The 17,005-nt window shown below is 36.4% G+C and overlaps 1 protein-coding gene and 1 pseudogene across 1 annotated transcript in view; both read right to left on the reverse strand.

Moving 5' to 3' along the window:
- Positions 1–8,806: 8,806 nt before the first annotated feature.
- Positions 8,807–8,925, reverse strand: LOC120580967 (uncharacterized; annotated as a pseudogene).
- Positions 8,926–11,646: 2,721 nt separating this feature from the next.
- The window catches only part of SLC28A2 (solute carrier family 28 member 2), a 30,387-nt gene continuing 25,028 nt past the window's right edge, over positions 11,647–17,005 (reverse strand). The window contains exon 17 of the mRNA XM_039888242.1: positions 11,647–12,218. Coding sequence (XP_039744176.1) covers positions 12,101–12,218 — 118 coding nt within the window. The 3' untranslated portion in view covers positions 11,647–12,100. The remainder of the gene's footprint in view (positions 12,219–17,005) is intronic.

Below are 17,005 nucleotides of genomic sequence, written 5' to 3' on the forward strand. Positions count from 1 at the left end.
GGAAAGAAAAGCTATTGAAGCAAATGGAGAACGGGCAGGCAAAGAGGTAGAAGAACAAGAAAGTCTGGTGTAATGAAAAAGAAGAGATGAATTTCAAGAAGGAAGGGGCTTCCAACCCCATATTCATTGCAGTATTATTTACAATAGCCGGGAGGAAGCAACCTAAATGTCCATGGATAGATGAATAGATTTTTAAAATGTGGTAAATTCATACAATGGAATATTATTTTTAAAGCCTTAAAAAAATTAAATCCTGTTTTATGCTATAGCATAGATAAATCTTGAGGACATTATGCTAAGTGAAGTAAGCCGGTCACAAAAAAACAAATACTGCATGATTCTACTTATATGAGATATCTAAAATAGTCCAACTCATAGAAATAGAAAATAGAATGGTGGTTGCCAGGGGTTAGGGAGAAAAGAGGAGTTGTTATTCAATGCGTATAGAGTTGCAGGTTTGCAAGATGAAAACATTTTAGAGAACTCTTTAACAATGTGTACATTGTTACACTACTGTACTATACACTTAAAGATGGTTAAGATTAAAAAAAGAAGGAAGGGGTTGTTTAAAGAGTCTTGCTGCTATGTGAAATAAGGACTGGTATGTGTACATTTTATCTGCCGCTTAGGTTTTCATTGATCACTTTAGCGAAAGCATTTTATTAAATTATTAAAACCACTTTATTAGTGGTTGTGATAACAATTAAATTGCACTTGGTTAAGGAGTGAATGGAAGGTAAGGAAGTAGAAACAGCAAGTGAACCCTACTTCTTCTTCAAGAAGCTTGGCCACAAAAGGATATGGCTCTTTCCTGGGAAGCATGACATTTAGAGAGAATTGATTTAGGACCCATCTTGTTTTCTTTTGTTCTCTCAGGGTTCACAGTCCTTCACTGACTATTATCTAATATCTGAAAACAGTCATTTCATATATTTTTTCACATATTTTCTAATTGTCGACAGAAGAAAAAAAAATACCTTCCAGATTCTCCTTTTTCCAATATCTCTCTGAATCCCAAAAGGTCAACTTTTATAGTCTTTAGTCCGTAACATTCACATTCTGCATCCTCATGAAGAGGGTTCTGATAGCACCCACCTGGACTGGCTTAATAATTTGTCATCCTCCAAACAAGTATTTTAAAAATATTTTCCAACAGGATGTAATGAATTGTAGAAGAAGCTCATTTTCTATTACAAAACTGAACGCTTTTCTTTACGCTTATAAGCTGTATGTCAGCTAACTACTCAGCCTTTATTTTGAACTCTCCCTAGTGAAACCTCATTTGCGAAACAGCATTAGTAAGTGAAATAGAATTATCAGCTTCCTGAAGCTCACCATTTATTCGCTCTTTCATGGATAAATGAATGGAAAATTCTCAGCCTGTCTTTGTCTGAAAATATCTTTAGCTCTCCTTCAGCTTAGCTAGAGATAGAATTCTAGATTGACCATTATTTCCCTCAGTGCTTTGAAGGACTTTTTCTATTATATTTTGGTCTCTAATTATGATGATAAGTTTGTGTCAGCCTAACTGTTGTATCTTTGTAATTAATTTCTCTTTTCCCTCTTCCACTAAAAATTTGTTCTTTGTATTTGGAGATCAGAAGTTTCACTATAGCATGTAGTTTATTTTTGAGTTGTCTTGCTCAGGACCTAAGGATTCATGTCTTTCATCATATTGACATTAATCCCAAATTATGTGACCTTTTATCCACTACATGAATTGTCTTGTGTATTAGTTTTCTACTGATGCCATAATAAATTATTACAAATCTAGTGGCTTAAGACAACACAAACTAATTATCTTACAATTCTGTAGGTCATAAGTGCCTCATTGGACTAAAATCGAGATGTCAGCAGGGCTATGTTTCTTTCTGGTGGCTCTATAAAAGAATCCATTCCCTTACCTTTTCTAGCTTCTAGGGGCCACCCAAATTCCTTGGTTTATGCCCTCTTCTTCTGTCTCCAAGACTAGCAATGAAGAACCTCTTTGATACTTCTTCTGTTGTCATATCTCTTTCTTTCTGACCACAGCCAGGAAAGGCCCATTTTTAAGGACTCATTTGATTACATTTGGCCCATTAGAGTAATGCAAGATGATCTCTTCATCCTAAGGTCCTTAACTTTAACCATATCTGCAAAGTCCCTTCTGTCATGTAAGGTAACATATTCACAGATCTCAACAATTAGAACATAGATATTTTTGGAAGACCATTCAGTTTATCACAGCTTGGGACCTCAGCTCCTAATACCAAAGTCTCACCCAATTTTTGGTGAACATTCCCAAAGGTCTTGAGTTCTCTTGCTCCAGCTACTCTATTGAGGGGCTTGGCTTATCACTTCTACTACCAATGCCCTCTGTAAGAAGGTCATTCCTCTAGACATAGCAGTTACTGACAGCAATCACTTAGACTTATGATGGTGGTCATCCAGAGGCTTTGGGGTCCCAATGCTACACAGAGGCAGAGGGGAAAGAGAGAGAATAAATGGCCTGTTCCTCAGCTGTAAGGCTACATTTTCCCCTCTCAGTGTCAGAATATAGTGAATAAACCCAAAGTCTCTCAAAATTTTTCATGAATATAGAGCTTTTTCTCTTTCTAAAACTAAACCTTCTTTCCAAAGAAACTTAAAACTAGACCATTGGTTCTAACTAATGGATAAGTCCCATTCTATCCACCTCATTGTGATATTCTCCTTTTTCTCTTACTCTCATTCGCTGGTGTACCTGCCCCAAACTCCTACCAAAACAATGAAAGTCCTCATGCATATCAATTTATTCATGTGGTTTACCAAAGTGGTCCTGTTCCCACTCATTCTCTAAACCTGCCAATTTCTGAATATGTTTGGAGGTTAGTTAAGACACCCTTCTGTGGAATGATTGAATTAATGAAATATTACAGGTTTAAACACAGTTTAGTTGGGAAATTGATTCACTCCTGGGTTATTTTACTACAACATACATTTTTCAAGAGAACATGACATCAGAGATTATCTCAATCTTTTATCCTACCTAGAACCAAAGTCTCTTCAGATTTGGCTCTGCTCGAGTTTTGTCAAGCTCCTTCCTATGTTATTCTGATCCCCACATATTCTCAGGTCCTACAGTTCTTTTGGAATATAAGTGAATTCCTTCTGGAACAGGACCTTTATTTCCCTACTCAGGCTGTGCAGAGCTCTAACACTGCGGGCAAAGAGGGGTGATGGAACTACATCAAACTAAAAAGCTTCTGCACAGCAAAAGAAACCATGAAAAAAACAAAAAGGCAACAAACCAAATAGAAGATATTTGCAAACAATACCTTTAATTGTGGGCTAATCTCTAAAATGCATAAACAACCCATACAATCTCAACAACAATAAAACGATTTGATTAAAAAATGGTCAGAGGACCTGAATAGATACTTTTCCAAGAAAGACATACAGATGGCCAAAAGATATATGAAAAGATGCTCAACTTCACTAGTTATAAGGGAAATGCAAATCGAAACCACAATGAGATACCGCCTCACACTTGTTAGAATGGCTATAATCAATAAGACAAGAAATATGTGTTGGAGAGGGTATGCAGTAAAGGGAACACTTGTATACTGCTAGTGGGAATATAAATTGGTGCAGCCACTATGGAAAACAGTAGGGAGGGTCCTCTAAGAATTAAGACTAGAGCTACCATATGACCTAGCAATCCCTCTCCTAGGTATGTACCCAAAAAATTTAAAAACTTCTTCATAAAGATACATGTACCCCTATGTTCACTGCAGCATTATTCACAATAGCCAAGAAGACATGGAAACAACCTAAGGGTCCTTAGATGGATGACTGGATTAAGAAGATGTGGTACATATATACAATGGAATACTATTCATCCATAAAAAAGATGAAATATTGCCATTTGTGACAACATGGATGGATCTTGAGAGTATCATGCTAAGTGAAATAAGTCAGATGGAAAGGAACAAGAACCCATGATTTCACTCATGTGGGATAGAAAACAAAAAGCAACAAACGAACCAGCAAAACAAACAAACTCATAGACATAGACAACAGAATGGTGGTTACTAAAAGGAAAAGAGTAGGGAAAAGATGAAGAAGGTAGAGAAAGTCAAATATATGGTGACAGAAAGAGACTAGACTTTGGGTGGTAAGCACACAATGCAATATACAGATGTTATATTATGAAGTTGTATACCTGAAACTTATATAATATTATTAACCAATGTTCCCACAAGAAATTTAAAAATTTTAAAAGGGTGATGGAGGCACGTCTTGAGGAAAACAAGAGTCATTTTGCAATGAATTCATTTCAGGTGAGTTCATATATGGTCTCCAGGCAAGAAGAGGCTGTTTTCTTCTGTCAAAAGGAAAAGGACAGCTTCTTCTGGCCAAGAAGATTTAAAGACAATTGGGAGCTCAAGGTCCTGAGGCTCATCCACTCAAATACTTTCTGTTCAGGTCTTAAGGTCTCAAGATTTTCCTATCTGGAAAAGACTCTGACATGGAAGACCTGTTGAAGCTATGTATTATATCTCTTTTGCAGCTCTGCCACTCTGGATCCTGAACCTAAGTCTCAACAGTGTCTAACTTATTGCTCCAAGAGATGGGAGTCTCCTTTATGGCTGCCAGAGAAGTCCTTTGGCTTTCATAGTGTTTCTAAATTGGCAATTAGCTGCTTTGAACTATTGTTTTCTTTTTGCAAGTCTCCCAATGCTGTCAAAAGCAGTCAGTCTATTCTCAGTCCTAATTATTACCATTTCTTTCATACCAATAATGTACAGCAGCCACTCAATATCCCAGTGCCTATCTTCTACCTGTACTTTTCATCCCAATTAACTGAAGATGATAGCTTTAGTGACTGTGATGCATACCACTGCATAGCAGGGATTACAGATTATCCCACTTACTGTTAGGATAATCATTCCTACTGCCATAGCTTCATTGCAAACAAAGTTGGTTGCTTGATCTTTCAAGGCACCTCCAAAGAGTTCATATAAAGCTAATCACTCTCAGAACCGTCCATCACACAGGAGGATGAGTAATGCTGCCTTCTTTCTGTCTCTGTCTCTCATTGTTTAAGATTTACCCAAGCCCAGACATTATCTTCCCCCACTTCTGGATGGTATTACCCAGCCCCTCCAGGTAGCTTTTTGGAAAGCCAGAAGCTCTGCCGTCCATCCTGGTCAATTTCCAGGTGCTTCAGTCCTTTCTCCTAGCCAGTAGTTCATGTGCGGGCCCCTCAGTTTGTGGAGGCCAGATGATAAGGGCTGTGGCTATGGCTTTGACTATAGGATATCTCATAGGGTTTTTGTGAGAACTCAGTCAAGTAGTACCCAGTGCCTAGCATTTAGTAAATACTCAGCAAACGTTAGCTATTATTAATAGTAATTAAGTGAAATTTTCATGTGTGACTGTTAGAAGCATTTTTCTCACCCCTTGTAAGCCTTTGTTAAGCACCACAGCACTCTGATACAGAGCCAGGCACATCTGAGTAGGTCAACAATGCCATGGGCTGTGGTCCATAACAGCGGGGAGCAACCAGGCAGCCAAATGGATTTGCAACAAATACACAATAGTGGTGGCCACCAGCCAGGCAGCTTACAGCTATGCAATGAAGCTAAAAGTTTTATCTTTATAAAAATATGACCATTGGTAATGCCTTCCATTGTTCAGGCACCTTTAAAAGAATTCTTTTAAACATTTAACTTATCTCTGAAATCCACTAAGGAAATAAACTGATATTGTTTTTTGTTCTACAAATTATAGCTTTGTAGCTGAGGGATAATTTGCCCATTCACACTCATAGATTTGCTTCTGAAACCATGAATGCAGGAACTCTCAAATGTCAAATATCTGAAGGGTAATATTTTCTTTGTGAAACATGCTATATCATCCTCTGTGTTAGGTTAATCATAAATAAATATCCTCCGTTTAATGAATAATTCAAATCTTAGTCTTGTCACCATGGAAAAGAGGGCTCCCTCCTCCAATTTTTCATTATGAAGCACTCAGTGCCAGACATAATGTTTACCTCCCTTGAGGGAAAAACAGCTCTTGACAAGTGGAAATATGATTTCAGCAAAGAATTTGTTGTTCTGTATGATAAAAATGGCTTCAATATTCTGTTTTGATTCCTGCTTTAAATATATGAAAAGGACTTTTCTAGTCAAGGTAAATCTATGTACTGGTATGACATGAGCCTTGAGAACAGTGAAAAAGTGAATTTGGGGCTTTCAAAAAATATGCCTTTTGCTTTTCTGGAAGAATTAAATTTTAAGTTTTTACAAATAAAACTAATAGAAGTTATTCAGCCTAATGAAAAATATAACTGTAACATGGGTGTTTTCTAATAAACTTCCTAAATTATACTTTCCTTGTTGATGACAAATATTTATCATGAATGTCTGGTATTTGTGTGAAAACCATCAGATGACCTAGTTGCCCCTATTCCCAGATCTACACCACCTCCATTACCTAAGAACAGATTCGGCTACATCAATTCTGATCTTTAGCCTTGTACCTTAAACGTGGCATAGGGCTCCTGTCTGAATGTCTCAGGCCACCCCCAGCAACAAACAACCAGCCAGATCTAACTCAGCCCCTAGCCCCACCCTTCTCACACTACCTTTGGGCCCAGGAGAGGAGTCAGACATGCACAAGACATGGAGCCAAGTGCCACAGAAGTTGCAGAGAAATAAAGAAATATATGGTACAGTTATGCAGAAAGTATTGAACTTTAAGTTGGGATATATGAAAGAGAAAGAAAGCCAGAGAACTAAGGAAAGAAGAGAAAATTCCTTAAACATCTCTATATTCCAAATGCTTTAAAGACTTTTAATTTCTACAACAACCCTTTAATGAAGTCATTATTATCTTCATTTGTATAACTGTGAGAATAGAGACTCCAAGAGGTTAGGTACCTCATTCAAAGTCACTTAGCTGTAGATTTCTCAGCGAAAGTCAGTAGCTCTGTGTGGTGATTATGTACATGGATGAGTGGGTGACAAGGGAGATTATGGTAAGAGATTGGAAAGCTAGATGTTACCCAGATAATGAAAAGCCTTATTAAACCAAGTCCTTTTCACTACACTAGGCTGGCTCAGGTCCCTGTTATCTCTGTAAGCAAGGGCAAGTATACTTAACCTCTCTCTATCTGAATTTAAAATGGAGGGGGGAAAAGTGATGTTATCATACTTACCACAAAAAGTTTTGTTAGTTCCAATGAGTCAATGTAAAGAAAAGATATTCATACATTTAAAAAATGTCATACAAATTCAACTCGCTTCTCATCATTCACAGTTGCAAAAATTTGCAATACAGCTGGGAGGACATGACATAAAAACAACTTACATAGAATAATCGCAGATGTCTTACTCAAGGTTTAGCTGTCTTGATGTCCCCAAATTCCTCCAGCCTACTGGAGAATCCCCATCCTGTAAGATTTAGTGGAAATTGTCTTGAACCCCCATCCTACATAAAATGAGAAAACCCAGCATTGTTCACAATATTCCTGAGGTTTCTTGGACACCTTACCTCTCTCCTTATACTCTATGGCTCTGTTTTACTCCTTCTGCTGACTGCTCTATCTCTGCTATCTGGACTACCAACACCACACCACTGATGTTGAATATAGCCTGGATTTTTGAATTCTTCAAAATATCACTGGCAGACTTTTACTGAAGATTTGAGGACAAAGCTGGTGGAGTTACAATAGGGTAAATATCAAGTAACCCTGTTCCTAAATGCCTTTTGCCCACTTCTGCCTTTGAGAAACCCTCACTGGCCATCTCTTCACAAATGGCCTAGCTCAGCATCATTTTGTTCCATTTTTTCTTTTACCTTTCCTTTTTCTACCTGCTACTCATAAGTCCCACCCCATTTCTATTTTATTTATGTAATAATAATAACACTAATTAGAAGCTTATTTTGTACCAGGCAGTATACATGCTTTATATATGTTGTTTCATTTAGCATTTTCTCTCCCTTTGTTTTATCCCAGGTATTCAGGCCCAAATCTTGGAGTTTCATCTTTTTTATTCCTCAACCAATATTAACACTTTTTTTTTTTTTTTTTGCTAGGCAGTGCTAGCTCCTAGTAACAAGACAAATTTTAGTAATGAAATAGATTTGATCTCTTCCCACGTGAAGCTCCATATTCAAAGAGTTGAAAAAAAGTAACTTGTTAAATAAAGATAATTTTGTCTTTGAGGAAATTGCTAGATTTCATGGCAACCATTTTTCTACTTGCTGTAATAGAAGACAACAATAAGACAAACAGCAAAGTAAGACAAAAATACAAGATGCCACACAGCAAGACATGATTTGTACACAAGTAATTCAGAAAGTATAAATATGTTAGAAGCTGATGAGGTCACTTGGGTTGAACAAGTGGACCTTGAGGCACTGGACTGGAGCAAGCACAAGGAAGGCCAGGAAGGCTGGGATGGTATGAGAACAGACACAGTGGTTAAGAGAAAGGTCTTTGGAGTTACACAGACTCTGGGCTCAAATCCCAGCTCTGTCACCATGTGACTCTAGGCAGCAACTTAATCTCTCTAAGCCTATCTTTCCGCCTTTGGAAAACTGAGATAATAATAATACCTTCCTTAAAAGCTTGTTGCATGGATTAAATGGGCGGGGGGGCGGACGGAGGGAACAAACATGTAAATATCATTAAGCAATGCCAGGAGTGTGATAAGTGCTGAGTGAATGTTCACGTATAAAGGAATAAAGGCTCTCTAAAGTCCTTCCACTTTAACTACTTGTGAAAAGAATATCTTTGGAGCACCTTACTATTTATACAATTTTTTTTTTTAAATGCCTACAGCACCTGGTATTCCAAGGTAGTCTTCCATCCAAGTACTAACCAGGCCCACTCCTGCTTAGCTTCCGAGATCAGACAAGATTGGGCACGTTCAAGGTGGCATGGCTGTAGACTGTGTTTTTTTCATATACATTATTAATTTAATTTTCTAGCAACTTGTAAGATAGATATGAGTATCTACACCTTCATTATGCAGAAGTGGAAACTGAGCTTCAGAAAGATTAAGAATTTTCACATGGCTGGAAAGAGACTCAGGCCAGGACTCTGAATCCAGATCTTTTAGCTCTTAATCTTTTTATTCCTGTCTTAAAAGTCAATTACTCCCACAGAGGAGATAACCTTTTAAATGCTCGACAACTAATAGCTTAGCCAAGGACTTTCACCAAGAATAGTCTGTCATCTAAAGAAGAGTCAGAAGTGGGAGTCAAATACAAACTCTGTCTACCTATTAGGCTTCTAGAGATGATTGGTTAAATATAAGTTGATCTAAATGGTCATTAATAGAGAAACAGATAATTTAGGTGCCTCCTTACATAGAATACCATGTAGCCAGTAAAATGAATGAGGTAGAGCCATATATACTAGCCTAAAAAGACGTTCACATACCTTAAGCAAAAACGGGAAGTTGTGAAACAATATGCACATGGGAGAATTTATGGTTAGTGTTTAAGAGAACAGATTTTACCCACTCAGTGACTCAGCCGGCCACTCTCCTTTCCTCATCCCATGGTCCCCTTTCCACACGGCTACTCCCACATCCCAACACAGCCCTATTTCACAACTCCCATTTCTCCTCGTCCTCCCTGTCTTTCCTCTTACCACTTTCTTCCTCAGTTTCCTCTCTCTCTGCCTGAGGCGCCTAGAAGCCAAACGCATGCGCCGTGTCCGCTACCAGATGGCGAAGTCCGCTAGTTGGCCCCGCCCCCAGGATGCTGCCCCAGTTTGACAGATCGCGCTTCCCAGGATTGACCCTCGCTTCGCAACCGACCCCGGCCTACCCAGCCCTCTTCCACCCAGGTCAACTTGATTCTCGCCTCAGGGCCCCTTTTGGCCCCAGGAGCTGGCGTTGCTTTTGCCAACGTCGCATTGAGTCCGGCCTTTCCTGTTCGCTCCTGTTTGTGAGACTCTTCTGCAGGTGATGGTGTTGAAGATTGTCGTGCTTTCTTATGTTACAGCGAGGCCTTTTAAATGCGCGAGTTTAGACTGGATTTGCTTTAAATGGGAAATAGAATTAGAAAGCCAGCCCTTCCTCCTGAAAGGAGATTAGGAGCTCCCTCCGTGCTGCCTGCTTCCTTGTGTCAACTAAATTGCATGGGCAACTCAAATTGATAGCCGGGAACTGAGCTCCTTAAATAGAAATAATAGTATCAAACCCTTACATTGGTCTTACTACGGTGAGCAGCCAATCTTTACCTATAAGGTAGATCCCATTATCCCCACTTCATATATGAGGATACTAAGGCACAGAGAAGTTAAGAAAGTTGCCCAAGATCACCCAGAGATAAGTGAGCCTGAATCAGAGCCCAAGTAATCTGGCCTAGTATCCAGTTCCACCAACCACTGCATTCTGCTGCCTCTCAGAAAGAAACCAGGCTAGGGTCAAAATCAGTGCGATCAAGAAGCAGTTCATTGAAGCTTCGTTTTCTTTTATTTCAACTTTGGAAAATAGGAGGTAGGACTGGAGACTGGAAAGAAGACCAAGAGGTTCTGAGCTCAGGTAATTGTGAAGCATAAGAAGGTAGATTAGCTAAGGGAACATACAAGTATCTACATGTTTTTAAATATATATATAATTTATTGAGGTGAAATTTCGCATAACATAAAGTTAATCATTTTAAAGTGAACAAATGAGTGATGTTTAGTACACTGATAGTGTTGTGCAAACACCAACTCTAGTCCAAAACATTTCCATCACCCCAAAGTAAAACCACATACTCGCAAAGTGGTCACTCCTATTTCCCACTCCCCCAACCCTTGACACCACCAATTTGTATTGTCTTTATAGATTTATCTCATTTAAATATTTCATATAAATGGAATCATATAAAATAGAATCATATGAAAATAAGCCTTTGTGTCTGGCTTCTTTGACTTAGCATAATCTTGTCTAAGTTCCACTTCATGCATTTTATGGCTGAATAAAATTCCATTGTGTGTATATAACACAATTTTTTTATCCATTCAGCCACTGATAGACACTTGGACTGTGTCTGTCTTTTGACTATTATGAATAGTGCTGCTATGAACATGCATGTACATGTACTTGTCTAAATACCTGTTTTCAGTTCTTTTGGGTACATATCTAAGAATGGGATTGTGCAGCCATGGGGTAATTTATTGTTTAAATTTTTGAGGAACCCTACATCTTTTTGAAACTCTTCTTTAAGGCTATAATATTAGTATTATAAATAATATTAGATATAGGAAATATATTAAATATTTACAACCAGAATGTCTCAATATTAGCACTTTTGACATTTGGGGCCAGAGAATTCTGTGTTTTGGGGGCTAACCTGTATATTGTAGGATGATTAGCAGCAATCCTGACCTCTACCCAGCAGATATCAGAACCCCCCCTCCCCAGTTGTGACAACTAATAATGTGTTAAGACATTGCCAGATGTCCCCTGGGAGGCACAATTGCCCCCTCCTTCCCACTGAAAACCACTGTTTTAAAGGATTCCCTGTAAACATGAAGCAAATATGGCACTCAAGCAGAATACTAAAACAAAGTAAGGGCCGTTAAGAAATGGACGTTCCTTACAAGTTTGCATACTGGAATACTTCTCGTTTACCATGTGATGATGTTAAAGAGTTTGCAGGTTTACAAATGTGTGACAATCAGAAAAAATTTTATTAAATACTCATGTAATTTTTCTATATACACTTAGTACCATAAACCTAGCTCATCCACAAAACTCCAGGAAAAACAACTTTTTACCTCAGTACATATTACATACCAAATCACATTTATAGCAGACTAAATACATAATTTTAACATGGCAACTACAAGCAAGATTTGCAAGATATGTTTTTGATATAGTAATGTTTATTATTTCACATATAAGCTCAGACAGAGCCCATAGAAATTTCCTATTTGGTTCAGCCAAATAATGGAAAGACAAATGCTTTTTTTCTTTATTGGCATACAGTGAACCAATATAAAATTTTCACATTTACAGTTAAAGATCATGGTGAGTTAGTTGAAGAGTAGGAACTCTTGGGTACGTAAATACTTTTACCATCAAAAAGCTGTAAAGATCAAGACTATTATGGAAATGGACCAGCCTTAGGTACACACAGCATTGGTGTAGAGTTCACAGCAGTTAGCAAGGGCTATGGCACTGAACTCTTTATCTTGCCAGGGACCGGAAAAAGAAGGAGGGTTGGTACCATTCAGGGAAGTACTGAAATGAAAAGCCAGAGAGAGATATAATGGGTCAGATAAAAACAATACAACAAGATGTATCAATAAGTTTACCAAGCAGCTGGAAAAAAATGAAAACAAAAACCTGTAAATGGATCCGATCACAATGACCAGTTAAATAGGACAGAATTAAGTGTATTTTCTCATTCATGCCCAAGATAATGCTACCAAGAAACCCTGTATCAGCGTCTAATTCCTAACCATCATCCTTTTGGGAATTTCCAAACATCACTGAGGCAAAACTTATGTCTTGTAATGTGACTGAGAATTGAATTTATTCTAAAAAGTGAAGCAGTATTACAGAGCCACTTTCCTCTTGAGAAAGGAGAACAGCTCAGGCTTATTTATATATTTATTTATTCCACTTTATTGAAGTATAATTGACAAATAAAATTGTAATATATTTAAAGTATACAATGTGATGATTTGATGTATATGGACATTGTGAAAGGATTTCCAACATTGAGTTAATTAACATATCTACCACCTCACAATTTGCCTTTTTTTTTTTTTGGTGAGAATACTTAAGTTCTACTCTTAGCAAATTTCACATAACATGGTATTATCAATTGTAGTTAACATGTTATACATTAGAACCTCAGACCTGATTCATCTTATATCTGAAATCTTCTAACTTTATCCAAGCCTCTCCCTATTTCCACCACCCACCAGTCCCAGGCAACAATCATTCTACTCTGTTTCTATGAGTTCAATTAAAAAAAAATTTTTTTTGGATTCTACATATGAGTGATACCATGCAATATTTATCTTTGTGACACTTATTTCACTTAGCTTAATTATTCATCCATGTTGTTACAAATACCAGGATTTCCTTCTTTTATAAGGATAAATAATATTTTACGGCATATATATACCACATTTTCTTTATCCATTCCTTCATCAGTGGACACATGGGTTGTTTCCATACCATGAATACTGTGAATAATGCTGCCATGAACATGGGTGTACAGATAGTGATTTCATCAACTTTGGATATATAACTAGAACTGAGATTGCTGAATCATACAGTAGTTCTATTTTTAATTTCTTCAGGAACCTCTATACTGTTTTCCATGCTGCCTGTACTATTTTACATTACCACCAATAGTGTACAAGGGTTTCCTTTTCTCCACATCCTTGCCAGCGTTTGCTACCTCTTGTCTTTTTTTTATATAGCCATCCTAACAGGCGTGAGGTGATATATCATTGTGGTTTTGATTTGCATTTGCCTGCTAATAAGTGACATTAAGCACCTTTTCATGTACCTGTTGGCTATTTAAATGTTTTCTTTGGAAAAATGTCTATTGAGTTCCTCTGCCGATATTTTAACTGGATATAAAATTTTTGTTAATATTATATTTTTGCTGTTTAATTGTATAAATTCCTATAAATTCCTTGTATATTTTGGATATTAACCCCTTATCGGATATGTGGTTTGCAAATATTTTCTTCCATTCTATAGATTGACTTCATTTTGTTAATGGTTTCCTTTTCTGTGCAGAAACTTTCTAGTTCGATGAAGTCTCACTTGTTTGTTTTTGCTTTTGTTGCCTTTGTTTTTGGCATCAAACTCAAAAAACCATCGCCAAGACCAATGTCAAGGAGCTTACTCCTAATTTTTCTTCCAGGAATTTTAAGGTTTTAGGTCTTACATTCATGTCTTTAATCCATTTTGAGTTGATTTTCGTGTATGGTATAAGAAAGGGGTCGAATTTCATTCTTTTGCATGTGGATATAGTTTTCCCAGTTCCATTTATTGAAGAGACTGTCTTTTCCCCATTGTATATTCTTGGCTCCTTTGTGGAAAACTAATTGACCATATATGCATAGATTTTTTTCTGGGTTCTCTTCTGTTCCATTGATCTATGTGGGTTTGTTTTTTTTTTAATGCCAATACCATCCTGTTTTGATTACTAGAGATTTGTAATATAGTTTAAAATCAGGAAGTATGATGCCTCCAGCTTTGTTTCTTCTTTCTCAAGATTGCTTTAGCTATTTGGGGTCTTTTATGATTCCATATGAATTTTAAGATTGTTTTTTCTCTTTCTATGAAAAATGCCTTTGGAATTTTGATAGAGATTGCATGAATCTGTAGATTGCTTTGGGTAATATGGACCTTTTAACAATATTAATTCTTCTAATCCATGGATATAGAGCATCCTTCCATTTATTGTGTCTTCTTCAATTTCATTCATCAGCGTTTTATAGTTTTCAGTATACAGATCTCTTATCTCCTTGGTTAAATTTTCTCCTAAGTATTTTTCGATGCTATTATAAATGGGATTATTTACTTCATTTCTCTTTCCAGTACTTCATTGTTAATGTATAGAAATGCAACTGATTTTTGTATATTGATTTTGCATCCTACAACTTACTGTTTTCATTTTCATAGTTCTAACAGTTTTGGGGGGGGTTGGTGGCATCTTCAGAGTTTTATATATATAAGATCATGTCATTTACAAACAGACACAATTTTACATTTTCTTTTCAAATTTGGGTACTTTTTATTTCTTTTTCTTGCCTTATTGCTCTGGCTATGACTTCCAGTACTATACTGAATAAAAGTAGTGAGAGTGGGCATCCTTGTGTTATTTCTGATCTTAATGGAAAGTGTTAAGCTTTTCACCACTGAGTATGATGTTATGTGTAGGCTTCTCATTTATGACCTTCGTTATTTTTAAATACATTCATTCTATACCAAATTTGTTGAGAGTTTTTATCATGAAACGATGCTGACTTTTGTCAAATGCTTTTTCTGCATCTATCGAGATGACCATATGATTTTTATCCTTCATTTTGTTAAGGCAATATATCACATTTATTGATTTGTATATGTTGAAACATCCTTACATTCCTAGGAATAAATCCCACTTGATCATGGTGTAGGATTCTTTTAATGTACTGTTAAATTTTGTTTGCTAATATGTTCTTAAGGATTTTTGCATCTATATTCATCAGGAATATTGGCTTGTAATTTTCTTTTCTGTAATGTCACTGTCTGGTTTTGGTATCAGAGTAACGCTGGCTTCATAAAATGAGTTTTGAAGTGTTCACTCCTTATGTTTTTGGAAGAGTTTGAGAAAATTGGTATTAATTTTTCCTTGAATTTTTGGTAGAATTCACAGTAACCCTTCTAGTCCTGGGCTTTTCTTTTTTGGGAGGTTTTTGATTACTGATTCAATTTCTTTACAAGTAATCAGTCTGTTCAGATTTTTGTTTTATGATTCAGTCTTGGTAGGTTGTATACTTCTAGGAATTTGTCTATTTCTTCTAGGTTATCTAATTTGTTGAAATATAATTGTTCATAGTACAGCTGACCCTTGAACAACACAATAGTTAGGAGTGCCAACCTCCTGAGCAGTCACAAATCCACGTGTAGCCACGGTCAGCCCTATGTATATGTGGATTCCCAAACACAGAGCTGACCCTTGAACAACTTGGGTTTGAAATGCTTGGGTCAATTGAACTACAGTCAACTGAAAAAAATTCATGTATAAGTGAACCCATACAGTCCAACCCATGTTGTTCAAGGGTCAACTGTAGTTTCTTAGTATTTCTGTGTTCAGTTGTAATATCTTCTCTTTCAGTTCTGATTTTATTTGCGTCTTTCTCTTTTTCTTAGCTGAAGATTTGTTTTTTATCTTTTTTAAAAAACAGCCCTTAGCTTGATCTTTTCTATTGTCTTTTTTGTCTATTTCATTTATTTCTGCTCTGATCTCTGTTATTTCCTTCATTCTAACTTTGGGCTTAGTTTTTCTTTCTAGTTCCTTGAGATGTTAAATTACATTTTATATTCGAGAGCTTTCTTTTTTCTTAATGTAGCTGTTGATTGCTATGAACTTCCCTATTAGAACTGCTTTTGCTGACTCTCATAAGTTTTGGCATGTTGTGTTTCTATTTTCATTTGTCTGAAGATTTTTTCTTTCAAGTTTTTTTCCTAGTTTTACTGAGATATAATTGACATATAACATTGTATAAGGTGTGCAACATAATGATTTGATATATGTATATATTCTGAAGTGATTACCACAATAAGTTTAGTTAACACCCATCATCTTACATAGTTACAATTTTTTCCTTGTGATAAGTCAAGAAATTTTTTAAATTTCTTTTGATTTCATATTTGACCCATTCTTCAAGAACATATTGTTTAATTTCCATATATTCATGAATTTACCAATTTTTTCTTCTAATTGATTTTTAGTTTCATACCATTGTGGTTGGAAAAAATGCTTGATATGATTTCAATCTTCTTAAATTTATTAAGACGTTTTGTTGCTTAATATATGATCCATCTGGCAATTTTCATGTGTACTTAAGAATATGTATTCTGATGTTGGATGGACTGTTCTGTAAATGTATGTAAATCCACTGTTTCTTTGTTGAGTTTTTGTTTAGATCTATCCATTAAAAGGGAATACTGAAGTCTCCTACTATTATTGTATTGCTATCTATTTCTCCATTCAGAAATAATGTTCATATTTGTTTTATATATTTAAGTGCTCTATGTTTGGTATATAAATATTTACAGTTGGTATATACTCTTAATCATTTTGTAATGACTTTGTCTTTTGTTACTGTTTTTGGCTTACAGTCTGTTTGTCTGATGTAAATATAGCTACCTGTGTTTCCTTTTGGTTTCCATTTCCATGGAATGTCTTTTCCCATCCCTTCACTTTCAGTCTATGTGTGTCCTTGAAGTTGAAGTTGAAGTTGAAGTGAGTCTCTTATAGGCAGCGTATAACTGGGTTCTAAAGGACAACTCTA

Source organism: Pteropus medius, unplaced genomic scaffold (genome assembly GCF_902729225.1).
Source record: "Pteropus medius unplaced genomic scaffold, Ma_sr-lr_union100, whole genome shotgun sequence".
Taxonomy (NCBI): Eukaryota; Metazoa; Chordata; class Mammalia; order Chiroptera; family Pteropodidae; genus Pteropus; species Pteropus medius.